Source organism: Orcinus orca, chromosome 10, assembly GCF_937001465.1.
Source record: "Orcinus orca chromosome 10, mOrcOrc1.1, whole genome shotgun sequence".
Classification (NCBI taxonomy): Eukaryota; Metazoa; Chordata; class Mammalia; order Artiodactyla; family Delphinidae; genus Orcinus; species Orcinus orca.
In genome coordinates, this window is record NC_064568.1 from 65,037,638 (window position 1) to 65,056,594 (window position 18,957).

Genomic DNA, 18,957 nt, shown 5'->3' on the forward strand with positions numbered 1-18,957 from the left:
CGGGACCCCCAGCACCACTCACCTGGGGCGCACCCTCCCTGGGCACATAATGCATCAGAATCTCTGGAAATGCAGCTCCGGAATCCATAGGTTTCCAAAGAACTCCGCAGGTGCTTCTGATAAAGAACCAAGTCTGAACCCCTGTGGTGCCTGCCCGCCAGCAGCCAGAGGAGGCAGCGCGGCCAGAAACCTGCTTCGTGCGCGTGCTGGTCACCAACCAGCCGCGCCGGCGTGTGGCCACATGCACATCATTCTTTACAGTCCCCACTGAGGGAGCCCAGACCCCAGGGGCTCCCAACCTAGAGCCTAGAGCCCAAAAGGCCCACGAAGACAGTAACACGGGTCTCGGAGTCCACTGCAGTATTTCAAAGGCCAAGAGAAATCACACCTTCGTTACCTAACTCCAGGTCTAAGTGAAATGTCTTTGGAAGAGGGAAAATTTAACGGTTCATCACTTCACAAATACAGTGTGTCTGGACTCAAAGCCTTTACAGCCAGGCTGAAAACAGAACAGAGAAGTGGCACAGACCCCAGGCAGGCGCCGTTGCTCCAACATCTGGGCACTTCCCCACTGGAGCCACCTTGGGGCCCCTCCCTCCACCCAGCAAGACAGAAGACCCGGGTCAGTGCTTCAGGGAACTACGCTATTTCCCAGACAGATCCATAACCTTATTCTCTAGACTTAGTCCCAGCCTGTCCCAAACATCAAATGTCCCTTCAAAGGAACAAAGACTTGCAAACTCCAGGGATGGTCAAAGGTATGTGTGGGTGGCCTGAGGATAAACAGTGTTTTTGAAATTTGAGTAAAACCCGGCAGGGTGATTAATCTGAAGGGCAAACCATGCCTTTGGATGCACGTGCGCCTACGTTACAGCTCATTCGCCAAGTTTGAGAACTAAGAAAATAGAACATAAAAGCTTACTGAATCAACACCCCAAAAAATTGATCTACACATTGCTTTAGCCAACTAACTTGAGCCGAACTCTGTGAGAAAATGAACTGGGGAGAAAGTAAATATGGAAAGAAGAGATGGGCAAAAGGGTAAGGAAAGAAAATGCTGTAAGGAAGCAAAAGAGGAAGGACAAGTCAAGAAGCAAACTAGAAAAAAGGAAAAAGAAACAGGATTGCCAAAGAGGGACACTCTGTCCAGAGGAAAGGAGCGGGACTGCTCACACATTTTTATCAGGATCTGCAGTTCACTTGAGCCAAAGGCTTCAGATTACTATCACCCCCCTATTAGCTCCCACTGGGAAACTAATTAGCTAGTTAGGACTTTATCTTTAAAACCTCCATCCTCCAAACAGAAGGCGATGCCCAGGAAGGCGCGGAGCTACCGAGACAGGGGGCTCCAGTTCCCAGTCACCCCCGAACCCCTGCAAAGTCCTAGGGTCTGTAGAGCAGAGGGGACGACAGGAGCCCAGCCAAACCCAACCCGTGCACTTGATACACGGTGTGGTTTTTAAATTGTTTAATAAGATGTCAACAATTAGAAATCAGGAGACCTCACATAGAAAATCTTGTTTTCCAGCAAAAGAAAAACAAAGCACTGAGTTAGGCAGTAGCAGGAGGCCCTCATCCCCACCTTGGGTTGGTCAGGTGGGGGCATCCCCTCCAGATGGGGTGTGGGCGCCTCCTGCCCACGGGCCTGTCTCAGGCTGGACCTCCCCATCCCACGCCCCCCACCTGTCACTGCGCAGCTGATCCTGAGACAGGCGAGCCTCGCAGCCCCCGGCTTCCTTGAGGCTAGTGACCACCACACCCTGGGCGTCACCATCCTCACCTGGTCACACCCTGGAACGCTGACCCCCCTCCAGCTGCTTCCTGTCACTCACCTCGACTCCGATATTCCAGACCTGCCACAACCTCTCCCACGACCTCCACCTCTGCTTCTCCTCGACCCTCTCCCCTTGCAGGAAACTTCCCCTCTCCCCAACGAAACAGCATCCCAAACCTTATGCATCAGAAACCTCAGGGGCCTCACACCCTCTCATCCTGCCGGCCTCCCCCGCAGGTGGACTGGGCACCTACACCCCACCCTCCTCTATCCCAGGCCAGTAGAGCTGAGCCTTCTGGAGGAAAACAGAAAAACCCACGAAGGCCAAAGGCACCCCCGGGAATTCACACCCACCCAGGAATGCCCTGAGCCCCCCCGCGCCCCCTCCTCCCTCACCTTGCAGGTGCCCCACCCCGTCCTCCACTGAGAATACTGAAGCCCCCAGCCCTGATCTTTTATTAACCACACGCACCCTTTCCCTCTGTCCTCCAATTCTGAAGGTGGTACCCAGTTCCTCAAGCTGAAAACTCAGCCGTTATCCTTGAGCCCAGACCCTCCAAGCCAGTCCGTCACCAAACCCTGCCCCTGTCCCGCTCCCCTGAAAATCCGCGCACAGGCTGCCAACAGGCTGAGCCGTCTCCACACAAGTCTGATCAGGGCCCCAGGGCTTACTGAAATTCCACTGACGACACGCCTCCACGACAAAATAAGGCCCAGCCTCCTGAACCTGGCTTTCACAGCCACGCACAACGGGGCTCCAGCTGTCCTGACCCCTCTCCTTAAAAATGTGGCTGGGTTGTACACCCCTCCCTCCACCCCTAGGAAGCCTGTGCCACCAGCTCCACGGGCTCGGCACAACGTGCCCGGGTGTCAGATGCCCCTGCTCACTTTTGCACGCCCAGTACCTAATAAATGCACTGGCCTTTCAACGCACGTGAGCTGCGTGTTGATCTCAGGGCCCCCGGCCTGGCTCTGCCTAATGAGAACATGGCATGAAAAAGCAGGGCCTCTGGAGCCCCCGGACCTGGACTTCCCACCAGGCTGTTTCCCACGTGGGTGACCTCAGGCAAGGGCTCAGCTTCTGTGTTCTCATCTGTAAAATGGGGCCTTTAAAAACCCTCCCACATAAGGCTGACCTGAGGACCAGGCAAATCCTGAGTATGTGCCTAGCTGTGCATCTGAAACACGGTAGGCGGTCAGCAAAGAGCTCCACTGGGTGTTTTCAAAACCGTAGCTGAGGTTTCCCTCCGCTCTTCCAAGGCGAGGGCAGGCGGTCCAGCGCATGGGCAGACCTTCCGCACCGCCTGGCCATCTCACTCCTCATGCACACCTCTGCAAAGACACAGGCCTGAGCAGGACCAATGCTGTGTTCTCCCTGGACCCTGCCTCAGCCCCAGCTTCCCACCCGAGTGCAGAGCAAAGCCCCACCACACGCCCCGCTGGCTGCCGGCGGGTCCCTCCAGGGACACCAGGCGCAGGCTGAACTTGACTGAGGCTGGACTGCGGCACCACCGGTCCCTCGGAGTAACTCACCACGCTGTGGCACCAAAGGGAAACGTCCGAGGGTTTATGTATCTCAGCTACCCCATAAAAAATTTTTTTTCAATGCAACAGACATTTTGAACATTTCCTGTGAATAAAGCACTGAGTTCCCCACTGCCTGAGACAGAGATGCATAAAACAAGTCCCTGATGACAAACCGAGAGAAACAAACAGATGCACAGCTAAGTCTAACCCTGAGGAACAGCAAGAGAGAGGTGAGTCAAGAGGGACTGCGGTGGGGGGGCGTGGGGGGGGAAGGAGGGGGGTGGTTGCGGGGACAGGGGGTCATGGGTATGGCTGCAGAGCTGGGAGGGCTTCTCAGAGGAGGCAGCATCTGCCCTGGAGAAGAGGTTTCTGAGTGGAGCGCACAGCAACCGACAGGCATGGAGGTCTGGAAGACGCGAGACCACTGAGTCACAGAAATTTAACCATTAAAGACCACAGTCAGAAAGTACTAAAATGTACTTAGCATGTTAGAATTTAACAACTTAGAAAATAAGTATATCTGGTAATTCAATCTTTATAATATCTTCTTGACTTATTTTTTCTTCTCTCACAAATTTTCTCTCACACATAGTGAGAAGGAAACCTAGGGAAAACATCGACATGTCCAAGCTTTTCTTTTTCTTAAGAATACCTTGGAACAGAAATCAATCCTGCCAGAGACTTTTCCTCAGCAGACGGTCCCTGTGTTTCTGGCAGAAGACACAGCGTTAAACGAGAGAGACGTCACAAAAGGAGGGCATCTGCAAGGGCCAGCAGGCGGCACCGTCTCTGCCCCTCCTCCTTTCAGAAGCACTGCAGCCACACCCATCCCCACCCCGTCTGTCTACCCCTCACCTTCCCTGCCTCCTGCCTCCCACTAGAGGCCAGAAAAAGAGTCCAGGGTCCACCCGTGACCCTGCATACGCCCATCCCCGGGTGCCACCATACGAGGAACTGCAGGTCACTCAGGAGTCCCCTCAGTGCCCGGCACTGCCGACCTGCTAAACTAACCCTAACTTTCCTTCGGGCCTCCTGACACGTGAGGGCCCTAAGTGCCTCTGTCACTTAAGGCATCTTAGGTTGAGATGTTTGTCACTCGCAGACAAGAATATTCCAAAGGCGCTCCTGTTTCTTCAAGGCTGAAACCCTCTATGAGGGGAAATGACCAGTGAGCTGAAACCATACAAGTTACCTTACTTTGGACCTAAACCCGAATGTCGAAATCAAACATTTTAGAATATAGAAATTTTTAAAGACTACAGGAACTACACCTCACAAGCAATTACCCCCTGCTCTACTTGCCTGACAAAGACATCTTGAGAGATATTTTCTTTTCGAACAGTAAGTGCTAAAGAGGGGTGGGCGTGGGTGAGGTTGAAGAGTGGGGGTAGGGCTTGCTTTCTCTTGGCCTCTGTGTAACTTCAGTAAATCACCACCATTATCAGAGAGAACGTGACACTTTCCTCTACCGCCTCTTGCCATTTTAGAACCAAGTTATCGCAAATCAAGGTAGGTGAGTTACTGTCACATGCTACTAGGTAAGGTGCATCTCCTATAAGACGCATAGCTTCTATTAACCTAATCTTATTAGCGTCCATGTGTAGCAGTATTGGAATGTGTATACTTCCAGAAAGTACATTAGAACCTCTTTATGAGTCTGACCTTTACAGTCAAGACTCGTAACTGCCTCATGAACTAATCACTTGATATCATGCTTTGACAACAGAGATCAACAGTATAATAGCTGAATTATTGGCAGCAGAATTATAATGGAGACACTCCTAGGATAAAACCAGCGCTCATTTTCTCTCCTGAAGGTAAAAAAAAATCCAGCCCCCCAAAATGGGCGCCACTAATCTTCTTTGAAAGATTAAGCGTGAATAAGCACATTAATATTTGGTGACCTAATTTTTAAAATATTTCAGCTCAGTGCTCTTTTTCTTAACAGTTCAAAAATAACCCAGGGGGCACAGGTGTCTCTGTCCCCTTTCCCAGAGTGGACGCAACTCCTGGCCCATCAGGTGGCTTTTGGTGCCAAAGACGTGGTCTCTGTGCATGTGACCTTGAGGAAAGACGGTCCAGTGGTTAGGAATACTGGCTCTTGAACCAGACAGCCCCACTGTGACCCCCAGCTCTGCTCGTACTAGCTGTGTGACTTCAGCAAGTTAAGTCATCTCTCCGCGTCCTGGTGTCCCCAAGAGGATAATAAAGCTATTTATGTTTGTTGTGAGGATTGAGTGAGTTCATCATGGGAAGTGTTTAGGCAAAGCACAGCTCGGGGCACATTGCTCAAAAAATGTCTGCTGTCTTTATTATAATTATCGATACCCAGGCTTCCACCCCTAAGTTCTGGGTCTCATAAACACTTCACCACATCCCAACTCAAGGACTTACCAGGTCCTAGGCCACTATACTCCCTTTCCTGGTCCTCCCAAACCCCGTACAGGCTCTGCCAGCACCCCAGCTGATAAACCCAAAAACGTACATCCAATACATCAGCAGGTTCTGTTGACTGTACCCCCAAGATAAATCTCATCACTCACTGCTACCACCCCGGTCCAAGAACCCATCAGTTCTCCAGGTCTCTCTGCTCTGTGAACCCTTCCTCCCTCGAGACTAAACTCTCACTTGCCAGCAGAGTGAACTTTCTAAAATACAAATCAGATATCTATAGGCTTACCATCTGCCATACTTCCAATTGGTGAAAAAAAATCCAAACTCCTCACCGGGGTCTCTGAGCGCCAACATACATTAACCCCACCAACATCTTCACCTTGATTTTCCACCCCCCACCCTGTCATACCAGCCACACTGACCTTCGTTCTGCCCACAAACACCCCAAACTCATCCCGAGCCTTTGCAAGGAGCTCTGCACTGTTCACAGCTGCCTCACCGCATCAGGGCAAGGGTCCCCTCCTGGGAGAGGTATTCTCGGAATAAACAGAAACCTCTCCATGGCTCTCAACCACATTTCCCCATTTGGTTTGCTTTATAGCTCTGATCACTATCTGAAATTCTTATTTGCTTATCCATCTACCAGCAGTCTCCCTTACCTGGAATGGAAGCTCCGTTAGGACAAGGCAAAATACCCACCTTGCCAGACAGAAGGATGCCTGTAGCACAGCTGGCACTCAATAAAGATGCAGGGGGCTTCCCTGGTGGCGCAGTGGTTGACAGTCCGCCTGCCGATGCAGGGGACACGGTTTCGTGCCCCGGTCCGGGAAGATCCCACATGCCGCGGAGCAGCTGGGCCCGTGAGCCATGGCAGCTGAGCCTGCGCGTCCGGAGCCTGTGCTCCGCAATGGGAGAGGCCACAACAATGAGAGGCCCGCGTACCGCAATAAATAAATAAATAAATAAATAAATAAATAATAAAGATGCAGGGTGCATAGGGGAAGGGGGAGGGAGGGTCTGCCAGGACCCAGCAGAGATCGACCCCCCAAACCCCCACTCCTGAATCACACTGTCTGGGAAGCCTGACACCAGCATCTAGTCAGGAAAGCAAATTTCAGCAGAAGAGTAGAAGGCTGTAGCTTTTGATCCTAATATACTCCTCGAAAAGCCACCTCAGTCTGATTTTAACTCACAGATATTCCTTAATCATCAGTCCCCAAATTAGGTTTCCCAAAGTACAGTCTCGGGTGCTCACATCAACCCAGAGTGAACTTTCAAACAACCGCCTCTGAACTCTGCTTGAGTTCATTTAAAAAGGAGACAAAAAGCCCCAGCCAAGGTGCCTATTCTACCTCACTTCTAAAAGCTGGGAGAACGCAACTGACACAGGGGAAAAAACTCAGTGTTCAGAGGTTGTTGGGGGGTGTGTGTTTCTGTGTGTGTGTGTGCCTGTGTGTGTGTGTGTGTGTATGTGTGTGTGTGTGTGTGTGTCCGTGTGTGTCTGTGTCTGTGTGTCTGTGTGTTTGTGTCTGTGTGTGTCTGTGTCTGTGTCTGTGTGTGTGTCTGTGTGTGTGTCTGTGTGTCTCTGTGTATGTGTCTGTGTGTGTCTGTGTGTGTGTGTCTGTGTGTGTGTCTGTGTCTGTGTGTGTGTCTGTGTGTGTGTGTTTTAACCAAAGAAAATCTGCTGATCTTTTTCCCTTAATTGGTTCTGGGAATCAACAACTGACCACAGGAGGGTAAGCGTTTGGAACAGCTTCTCCTTATTATCGAATCCTTGATTATAATGATTAAGCCTGGACTTGTGGTTCTACTAAACCTCACTGAGCAACCTCATGGGTCACGTGCACAAGTGGGGACCACTCCCCTCAGGTTGGCGCTGTGGCATCGAGTCATAAAACGTCATAAAATTAGCATCCAGGGAGGTCAGGACTCAAAGAGACCTTGAACATCACTAACACCACCTCTTCAAGACAAATAAGGAAACTGAGGCTCGAGAGATTATGTGAATTGCCCAAGGTCAGTGCTAGTGTCAGTCAGAGCACGGACACAGGCCCAGGGCTATCCAACTGCAAGACCAGTGCTACCACCACCATGACGCCATCCATACAAGCAAGGATGGCAGACAGCCCGGCTCTTCATGGAGTAATCGGCAAGCTCAACTTACAGTCTGCCCCCAACCCATTTCTAAATCCACTTGCCAAAAGGGCTGAAAACGTCCCCAAGAATGCTGCTCGAATATGTCTTCAATGTCTGCTCTGTGACGCAGCAGGAAAGCAAAGAAGAAAAGGTGTGTTGTGGCTTCGATGGGGGACAGAGATCATTTCAAAGAGGTAACAGTAAGGACACAGGTGTCCCCAGAAACCAGAGAAGAGGGAAGGGAAGTGTTCTCAGAGGAAAGTGATCGCCTGAGCTGTGTCCCACGGGATGACCAGCAGGGAGGCAGACAAAGAAGCCAACAAAGAGGAACTCCCAGGAGACAGAGCACAAAATTGAAGACTCTGAGGCATGAAAAGACTGGTAACCAAGGGCAGCTAAGTGCTGCTGAAACGCAAGGTTCAAGCAGGGAAGAGATGCGAGATAAGGTAGAAGAGCCAGGCTGTATCCTGCAGGCCAGGAGCCACTGCAGCAGGAAGTCACCCATCACATCTGTGTTTTAGAAAGATCTCTCCCGCCAAGAATTGAGACAGGATTTGAAGAAGACAGGACGAAGGGCTTTGAAGCCTCTCTCACAAAACAGCCAAGAACGATGACAACAGCCAGCAGATTTGATCGGGTGCTGTCTATGTAACAGACACTGTTTCCAGCACACATAGTAACCCATTTACTCTTCACACACAGGAGGTGGGGTCTATTAGTACCTTTGTACAGATGAGCAAACTGAGGCCCAGTGAGGCTGAGTTACTTGTCCCAGGTGTCACAGCTAAGGGGTCGATCTCCTAACCAACGCTACACACTTTCCTGACAAGCAAGAGATCCAGGCCAGAAGCAACACATCAGTAGAAGGGACGGAGGGAGGGGCTGACCGGGCCCCTACAGCCTGCACGCTGCCCTGCCCTCCTGCTCCAGAAACCACATCAACCCACATTAGGAATTCCGTGACGCCAACCTCTCTGCCCGACTAAACAGCATAAGCCACCTGAATGCAAGCATTAGATGTCGATCTTCCAAAGACCCGGAACGAATATCGGATTGACGGAAGCCCACCCAAGGGTCTTCCCAGGTCTCTGGGAAACAGCCCCAGTCGAGGAGAGCGGGGGCAGAGATGACAGAACCCATCTTCCCACCTATTTCTCCAGCCCCCCGAAAGAGCACAGGACCTGGAGCCAGGAGTGGGAGAGGACCGCCCACATGTTCACTTTGCTCTGATCCATCACTTTACCTCACTCGTCTTGCACTTGTTTAGCTGTAAGGTGGGTAGATGTCTCCTATCACTAGGCCTCCACCCAACTCAGATTTAAAAAATAATCATCTTTGACAAGCTAGCAACATCTACTGAAATTTGTAAAGTATGTACCCTTTCATCCCAGGATTACGCACCTTGAACCCATGCAAAGAAACGTTTGCATGTGTGTACAAAGTAATATGAACAAGAACATTCAATCTAGTGTAGTTCATCGCTGCAAAAATTTGGAACAATTTAGATGTCCAGCGATAGGAGAATGGTGAAATAAATAAATTATGGTATATCCTATATAAGGGAACCTACAGCACCAGCACTGATGTTAACATACATCTATACATACTGACACAGAAGACATCCAGGATACGGAGTTAAGTACAAAACAGCAAGCGGTGACGCAACTTATATAGTAACTTATGTAGAAGTAATTTATATAGGACTCCTCTTTTCCTTTTAACAATGATAAATATATGGTGGTATGTGAAGAGGAAAAGTCTATAAGGATACGTTCTAAAATTGTTCATGTCTGGTATCACTTGGAAGGAATCAAGGAAAATGTCACATTTTTTATTCTTTGAATTCTTCTATGCATCCAACACATAATAACAAGACAAAACAAGGCCACATCATAGTCAAATTCAGGCAGCTTGCACTAACAGCATGAGCCTCAGAGGCCTCAGCATCTTCCACATCAGGTCAGGCAGTCAGAGCCCAGGTCACCTCCTCAGAGGTTTGGCAGCTCCTTTCTGGGCTTCACAGCTGCTCATCTGACAAGCTCCCCACGTCCACCACAAGTCAGCTGATAGTCCCTCCGATTATCTCTCCCCCAGAAGTGGGTGTGCATTGTGGAAAGAAAGGTGACCAGAGCGGTCAGGATGGGAGGCCACGCTATCCAGGAATCAGTCTGGAACACACTGCAATTAGGTGTAACACCTTCCACCCACCACATGACAAATCCATGCCTTGTGGTTCTCGGAAACAGAAATGCCAAATGTCTCCCAACTGAGTCAAATTCTCTGGAATCTAGAAGTTACAGCCTGGATAAGGAAATTCTTCCAGACAGTGATAAGCAAAAAAAAAAAAAAAAAATTAGTATTCCATCTTACTTCTAGAAATTCGAAGTATTTTACACTACAGGAACATACACACACACACACACACACACACACACACACACACACAAACTCGATTAGATCTTCTAAAATACCACATGCAATAGTAAATTACCATCCCTGTCCACTAAATAATACCCAAGAGAAAGTAAATGGACATCCAGCAGTTTCTCCTGTGCATTTACTAAGATCTGGCCCATGATCTCATCGCCCCTCATAACTATTCCATGAAGTGGAGGACAAACATCTAGCCCCGTGTTCCGGGGAAAATCCTAAAATAGGCAAACTTCCTTTAGACTTCTGTGAGCAAAGAGAGAAGCCTGCAGCCTCACTGGATCCACACCCAGAAGAGCCCAACGCTTCCGTTCATGGCTCGGCGAGACCATGGTTGGGATTTTTGTCATCACTGCTGAGAAATGTTTACCCTGCTATTTCTGACCCTCTTGTGTAAATATCAGCTATGCTTTACCCCCCAAATTTCAAGCCTGCGTAAAGTGTCCTTTTTAAGGAAATCCCAAGTACCCAAGTATCAGAGTTACAGAAGCTGCAATTTTTGGCAGAGAGGATAACGCTCCGGAAGCTGTGAGAGGGGCCGAAGTGGACCCTTCCCTCTGGAAGCCCCTGGGAAGAGGGGAGGGGGACTGGGGAAATGGGTTCATTTTGCCGTTACCAGCATGACTCAACTTTCTCAACTCTAGGAAAGGTTTATTAAGTGAATAGTTTTACTTTTTCTCAAAGAATTGAGCAATTTTTTTTGCAACATTTCAGCAACGAGTTGACTTCAAGTGACTCTGGAAATCAAAAGGCTCCAAGCATCAGTGTTTTAAAGCAGCAACAGAGGACAGAGGAAACTGAGGCCCGTGGTCCAGTACACACATAACACATACTCATGTTACTTGGGAAAAAAGAACCCACAGGATCTCCAGTGTTACTATGGCTGCAATTTTAACTTGATGACCCAATTCAACTGAAACCAAAAAAAAAAAAAAAAAAACTCTTCCCACCCCCAGCACCTCTGGCCGTCCATCTCTCCCCTAAGCCAATGCCTACATACACAGCTTAGCGAGCAATTTACAAGTTCAATGCTGACACGCCCCACAATCGAGGAAAATGTGTCCACAACAAGGAGGTAAATGCTTTGTGCTTAGTGTCCCCCGAGCCCTGATGAAGGGCCTCAGGCAGTCAGCACAACACGGCAGGGGGAAGAGGAGAAACGGTGCTGGACCAGAGGGCAGGAAACCCCCCCCCCCCCCGGCTCCGAACGTCCTTGATGACATGATCCATCCCACCTTGCCCACCCCACAGGTGCCGGGTTGTTTCCTCCCACCCAGACCACCACAGCAGCTCTTGACAGCATCCTCTGCTCCTCCCAGGACCACCTTCCCAGAAGAGAGGTCCACCTGTGCGGCGCCTCTCCTGACACACCATCCAGATCCCGCCTGGCCCCTCTCCAGTCCCGCGACCACTTGGGCAGCCTCGCTCGAGCCACCTGGGAAGGATGGGCTTTGACGACCACGACAGGTTTTTTCTTCCTTCTAACGTGAATGTCACCCCCTCTGAAGTCTTCCCTCATCTCCCCAAAGGGGGAGATGCCTCAGAGCTGTCACAGGGCCAGGCCCCATCCCCAGGGGCAAGTGACACGGAGCTGGAGGCACGCCCTGGCTCCACAGCTGACCTTGGCCCAGTTCCTTACACGAGCCTCCGAAACAACTCCCTAAGTAAGTCTCGGTGCCCACACTGGCAAAACTGGAATATAAGGGCTAAAGTGAGCGGTGATTCCATTTAAGGGAACTAATTTCTAGAGAGAACTTAATGCAATGTTTGGAGCTCAGTAAAATCTCAGAAAGTGGCGTCTAGTAGAATATTATTAATAAGTAGCAGATACTCAAAGTTAATCAAAGACACTCCAACGTCCACCAACCTGGGGCAAATGACATCTTCCCCAGGCCTCAGTTTCCTCACCTGTAAAGCAGGGGTGGGGGGAGAGGGAACAGGAGATGAGGGAAGGGCACTGGACTAACACGGAACAGAACAGGAAAACAACAAAGAGCTAAACTGTGTAACAGCAGCAGGCTCTCTGAGAAAGCAGAACTTAAGTTTCCCTAACTTGAGAAATGTGCAGGTCACGGCTCTCAGGGGCAAGCGCTCTCTTGGATGCCCTTCCTCCTGGGCTTTGCCTTAAATTATTTTCATTACAATGCTACTTAAGTCTGTCCAAATCTAAAGCTTCATACGCTTTAGCCCTTATAAAACTGTAAGGTGAGACAATGTAAAAATTGGATAAAAACCAATAAAAGAGAGCTCAGCTTTCGCTGAACGTGACGTATGACAATGATGCAATTTTGTTCCGTGTGCTCGACTGCTCACACAGTGTGTTAAGTACAAGAATACCTGGAGAGAGTTCCTGGCAACTCTGTGGGGCCCTACCACCGCGGGGCTGGAATCCCCTCAGCCAGCCAGCCACCGCTCTTCTCTAACGGACTGTCGTGAACCCTTTGTTCATGAATTTCCAGCCCTCGTCTGACCCCAAAACACAATTTCTGCGGTAAGTCCACATCTGTCCTTTCCCCTTCGCTACAGACAAGCAAAGGGGTGTGCAACAGACGATCAAAGGGGTGCGCAGTCTAACGCTGGCAGGAAATCTTTATGACATGCCTCATTTGGAAGGTCACCTGGATGTTACAGAATCTATGATTTTTTAAATTATTATTTAAAAGAATATTAAAAATTTACTTTTGGTTTTAAAAAATAACTTGCAAATTCCCAGGAAGATGTCTTTAAACTCTAGTTTAAAACACATTGTTTCCTCAAAAATCAAGAAAATATTATATTCTGGTGAAAGACCTGAGTAACTGTATAAATACTATAAATTTGTTATATGGGGAAAAAACATGGTTTCCCAATAAAAGCGTCTTGCCATAGTATCCAGAAAGATCTTAGACATCACAGACCTAACTGTAAGTGTTCTGGGTGCATCCTCTCTTCAATCCCAAGAACCACCCTATAAAGTAGGTGCTACTGTGACACGTGAGGAAACCGAGGCTTGAAGAAAGAATGAAAGTGATGGAGCAGCACCTAAACTGACTCCAGCAGCCATGCCCCCTGCTCCTTCCAGACCAGCCCTGACAGCCTCTGCAGAGGACGGCCCGCCACGCACAGCAGGGATCCAGGGGAAACCAGCTGGGGGAGAGAGAGACGCAGAGGGAAGGTGGCATTCTCAAGGAAGAAATGACAGGACCTAGTGACAGGATGGATGGAGACAAGAAGGTAAGTCCCTGAACCTGTGAGCCAGGAAGAACGGCTGGCCCGGCCTCCAGAAATGGAACTGCTGGGGAGAGAAGCCAGTGCAGGGGGCCAGACTTAAACTGAAACACAGTGGGTTTAAGACAAAAGGGACTTATTCCAAGTGGGGATGGATATCCTCTCAACAGATCACAGGCGAAGAGGTTGAAGTCTCGTTACACAGGAATTATGTTTACAAGGCATGAAGATTATTTCAAACAGACAAGTCGGTCAAAAGTGTCCAGCACAAGGGAATTCCCTGGTGGTCCACAGGTTAGGATTTGGTGCTTTCACTGCCGGGGGCCCAGGTTCAAACCCTGGTTGGGGAACTAAGATCCCACAAGCCTCACGCACGGCCAAAATACAAAAGCGTCCAGCATAGAAGAGATGGAGAACAAAGATAGGCAGGACAGGACCACTGAATTCTGAACATCTGTGTCTTTACTAATTCCAATAGACCAGTGCACAGTACAAGTCAGGTCTGGGACAGGCAATCACGATGGCGAAGAAACAGGGCTATCTCCCCATGACAGCACGTAAGGACTCATCCAGGCAACAGACATGCCCACTGTGTCCCAGATACTGTCCTAGGTTCAGCCACAAACAAAAACCCCCTTGCTGGCACGGAGCTTAAGTTCTGGCTGAGGAGACAAAGAACGAGCAAGCAAGGACACAGTCTGGAATCAGGGGGTGATGAATGTTCTAAGGGCTAGGGAAAAAAATAAAGCAGGATACGAGAAAGAAGGAAGGGCAGGGGCAGGTATCTGAGATAATGTCATCTGGCGATCACGGAAGGACTGACTGAACTCTAAGAGGAGGTGACAAGATGAAACTCAACTTTTTAAGCTAGAGAGGCTTGAGAGTGTTCACTCCAAGTGTCTGCTGCCTAGTAGACCAGGCCCTGCAGTGGTCTAGAGAGACCACAGTAAACACATGTTTGAAGGTATCTGAGCATCGTGCACAGATTGAGGGGAAAACTGATGTCATCAGGAACACAGAGAGGAAGACAAAACAACCGCACCACGTGGATGACCTTCACTTCTGCAGACCTGGATATTCTCTGACTCCATTAGAGAAGGACAGATGCTGGAGCAGTGATGAGCTTCAGGGGACAAGAAAGCAGCAGAGGAGAAAGATCCGCATCAGACTCAGCAGCCTTCATTCAACAGATAAACGGGGGTTTACCCAGCAGGACCCACTGGACGCCGAGCTCGTGCTCCCAAGGGGGCACCTCGAGGTGTCTCTGTTAACACACACCCCAAAGGGATGGGGCTGGGGGAGGGGACCAGCTGGAGGATGGGAAGGGGTAGTGAGGCCAAAGGTGAGGGCTCTAGTCCCCTGCAGCCATGAGAGGCTCACAGGGTGGAGACACTGCTGAGGACGGTGGTGCGGGTTCAGCAAAAGGTCGGCAGATTAGGTCAGTAACCACTGCAGCATCTGATAACTGCAGTGCCCGCTCCAACCACACCCACCACACCTGTACCAAAGTCACTGTCTCCCCACAAAGCTGCTGATTAAACCTTCTTTAATCTCTGTATCCCCCACAACTAGCAAATCCTGGAGGGTCAATAAAGGCTCTACTGAGGTCAAGCTTTCATGACAGGAGTAAACAAGGAGGGGCTAAATAACTGAGGTTCTTCTGATGGAGGTGAGAAACCCAATAGTCCAGATTCCCGCTCAGTTGGCAGATACATGAAAGGGGAGAGCTGTGGGGTGGGGGGCGGGGGGGAGCTGGCCATAGCGACTGTATCACACCAGCTATACAGCCCTGAAAGTCACTTCAATCCTGAGTCTCAATTTGGAAAACAAGGGGATTGGAGCAAATCAGAGGCTGCAGACTTTCAGGGAGAGAAGATGCTTTTCTCAGTGCTGAAGGCTGGGGAGCATGTGTACTTTTGCTATTGGGGTTGGGGGATGCAGGCTTCCCCTTTGGCTGCAAATGAATCGCAGAGACGAGAACATAATACAGGTATGGCCACCACCACGAGGACCTTGGAGCTTTGTCCGAAGAAGAGGCCCACTGGTGACGTGGCAGGTAAGAAGACGGGCTGGGGGAGGGGGCCAGGACTGCAGTGAGCAGCGGTAATGAGTTATGCAGACCTCAGACGGGAGACAACGGATGCCCAAGCAAAGACTGTGAATGAAACATCCGTGTTTTGAAGGTGGTTGCTGGAGTCTGGCTTGTACACACCCAGGCACACGAAAAGTCAGGGAGAAACAGATTTTACACAACTTGAAAACTATGAAACTACTTTAAGAGCTGTAAGAGCAATTACCCATATGCCAGACCACTTCTAGCCTTTGAAAAGCTTGTTTATTACCATATTTACTGAGGGCTATCAGACTGTATTTTGAGCTTCTGAGAAGTTTCCATTTAGAATCAGTAGAAATACCTGACACATCCAAACCCCATAATTTCCCATACCAAGCTGAATCCCCCAACATTACAGAAAAACCCACAAACTTTGCAGAAGGGAGTGAAAAGCCAATCCAGTCACAGGAAACCTTCCAGCTCTACAAAAGAAAACAAACAAACAAAAACACCACAAAGAGCACTGAAACATTTCTAGTCCAACAGCTTTTCACTCAAGCTTTAACAACTTTATTCTGAAGCCCTTGAAAAGTATTAAATTACATACAGTATTCTATATTCCTGGCAGTAGCAATGCCTAAAACTTATTATAACTTAAGGCAGTAAGTGAACTCATGACTTTTAAGTCAAATTTAAGGAAGCTAAAGGCCAGACAAAACCATGTGTTTGAAAATGCCCGCAAAATAATAATGCCGGAGAGAACTGGATGGCTTTTCTGCTTCTAAGCTAAATAAAGCCTGGGGGGCTTTGCAAAGATCCTAGTGAGGATAATCACACACACACCCCCACTGCACACAGCAAACCATCCAATGAATTCTACACAGACCAAGGAAAGTTAATCCAAGAAGAATAACAACACTTGAAATGTTGAGAAAAACACAGTTCTGCTGTTTAAAACACTCTATCGGGCTGGAGGACAAATCGGGTCATTCTAACATGCCAGAACATTTGACTGGTGAGTGTTTCTGTGACCATGTCTTGGCTTTGTGTTAACAAAGGGTCCTGCAACACATCTGAGTTCCAACGCTCGGGCCTTCAGATCCTCTCTCGCCTGCCAGCAGCCTCCCTACTTCCTGCACACCTTCGGATTAACTGCCCCGACTTCCTGCACAGCCCTGGATTTGGGCTACCTTCCTCCTTCAGGCTTACTCAAGCTAAGTTTTCCGGGCAAGCTCGAAGGGTAAAAGTTCGCAGTCCCTGACCCTCCATTAAAGCACAACCAGCATGTGTCGCTTGACAAGCCTGGCCGCGGCAGGGTGATTAATTTACATAAACAACTCTGAAGAGGTAACTCATCGCTGCAAGGGCAGAAGTCAGCAGGCTGAACCTGGCCGCTCTGGGAGCGGCGGCTGAAAGGCTGGCCCACACGGCAGAGCCTCTGCTGACGTTCACCGCGGCTCCTTCCACGCAACAGGTCCACGCAGGCAGGGCACCAGGGCACTTGCCCACAGCTCCGCGCGCGCAGCCCCCCTCCTGCCCCGCCCCCCACGGCCGGTCCCGGAGCCCGGGCAGCTACGGCTCTTCCCGGCACGGCCCACCCGCGATAAGGCCCGGAGCACATTCTTCGGAAGATGCCGAGATAGCGCGGCTCTCTCGCGCGCTGCCCACCTCCTCCCGGCCCAGTCCAGGCCGAAGGGAAAAGGCGCCCCGGCCAGCGATCGGGGAATGCGAGACAAGGAGACCGCCCCGGGAGCCGGATGCCGCGCTCGGTCCTTCCAGCCGGGAACGGCCCCGGCCACCTGGCTCCTCACCTGCCCGGTCACAAGTGCCGGGCACTAGTACCTAGATATGTATATAAACTACTTATCGGCACAGAACGTTTTCCCAACTGCACAAGCTACAACAACTACTCAGAAAACAGCAAGTCGCTTTGTATAGAAAGAAAAGGAACTTTTCGGGAGGGGGAGGGGAGGGGAGGAGGAGGAGTGTGGGAGGAAGCAGCAGGTGAATGAACGTAGACGTGGTTTCCGCGGGACCTGCCTGCCGGGTCCCGAGGTGGAAGAGGGGGCGAGAGAGGAGGGGACGGGGTGGGGGGAAGGGGTGGGCGCGAGGCTGGCGGGGCCCGGCCGCGCTCCCCCAGGGCGGCGCGCAGGTGAGGCTGGACACTCACCTCCGGCAGCTCGCGGAGCTGGTTGGCGTCCAGCAGCAGCTCCTCCAGGCTGCGGGCGTAGCGGTAGATCTCCTCGGGGACGTAGACCAGCGAGCAGTGGCGCTTGTCGATGGTCTCCACATGACGGTTGCACCGCCACAGGGGGATGCAGTGGAACATCGCCGCCCGCCGCCGGGTCCCGAGCCGCGGAGACCTAGGCTCCCCGCCCGCTCCGCCCGCCCGGCGGCTGCGCTCCGCCCGCCGCCCACCCCGCGCTCGTTGGCCCCCGTGCTCGCTCGCACCTCGCGCCGGGCTCCACGCTCCCAAAGGCGCCCAGGAACCTCGGGCGAGAGCCCCCCCCCCCCCCGGCCCCGCGCCCCCGCCCGCCCGCCGCTGCGCCCCTCCCACCCTCCGGCCGCACCGCAGCCGCCACCGCCGCGCTGAGCTTCCTACTCGCCGCCGCCGCGCGACTGAGCATGCGCGCCAGTGGGCTCGCGCCCAGGGCGGCTCCCGCCCGAGAGATGCTCCGCTCCGGGTTTTCGCGGCGACCTGGATCCGGAGGGTCGGGGTAGCAGCGGTCAGACGCTAGCGGTCCCCCTACTCAGGCTGGGACCCAGGGAGTGTCGCGGCATCGGAGGGAGCCCCTCTGAAGGAGCCCGGGGCAAAGAAGAGGCAGGGGCGAGGCAGCCCGGGGGGAGCAGAATAACTTTGTTTTTTACTTTTACTTAACTCGCTCTCCTCGCTCCCCTTCCCCAAAACCACTTTCCCTTCCGGGGTCAGGCGGGACCGCCCCGAAGCGTACCTTGCGCGCCGTGGGCGGCCGGAGCCCCAAGGTTCCGTGTGGTTTTGAGGTGTCTCCGCCGCCCTGGCTGCGGCTTTCTTGGCCACTTGCGTGCGCGCTGCTCCAACACCCCCCGAAGTGAGCGGGCCGCCCCCGGCCCCTGCCCTGCCCCTGGTCCTCGGGCACCGCCTGCAGGCTGTGTAGCATTCTCAGTAATCATCGTCTCTGTACACAGTAATAGGAGATCCCTCTCCGCAAACCACCAACATAGGCGTCAGAGAGTCTACGAGATTCTCACAGATGTGGATGCACCCCATCAGGAGCCCACATACAAAAACGAGCTGGCAAAGATTAGTTTCTGAGCCCGTTCCAGCCTGGCCAGATGTTGGTCCCTGGCGACTAGCCTGGACAGGTGAGGAGGGAGGAGCGGGAGAGGTGGGGCAGGTCTCGTGGGGGCTGCCGGCTGAGCATCCTCCATCTGGCTCCTGCGTTTCTGCACCAACACC

General features: G+C 51.5%; 1 protein-coding gene across 8 annotated transcripts in view; it reads right to left on the reverse strand.

Annotated features, from left to right (window-relative positions):
• The window catches only part of LRRC1 (leucine rich repeat containing 1), a 172,036-nt gene extending 153,464 nt beyond the window's left edge, over nt 1-18,572 (reverse strand). For 2 of the 8 annotated variants that reach the window (XR_007479816.1, XM_049716243.1), the window contains exon 1: nt 17,692-18,021. Coding sequence is in view for 6 of the 8 variants with exons in the window: in XM_049716243.1 (XP_049572200.1) it covers nt 17,692-17,850 (159 nt within the window). In the remaining 2 variants the exon portion in view is untranslated. Of the gene's footprint in view, nt 1-6,394; nt 6,551-17,691 lie in introns of those variants that run through there. The other 6 variants (XM_049716242.1, XM_049716244.1, XM_004267768.4 and 3 more) reach the window with 5 other exon arrangements.
• Between the last annotated feature and the right edge of the window lie 385 nt (nt 18,573-18,957).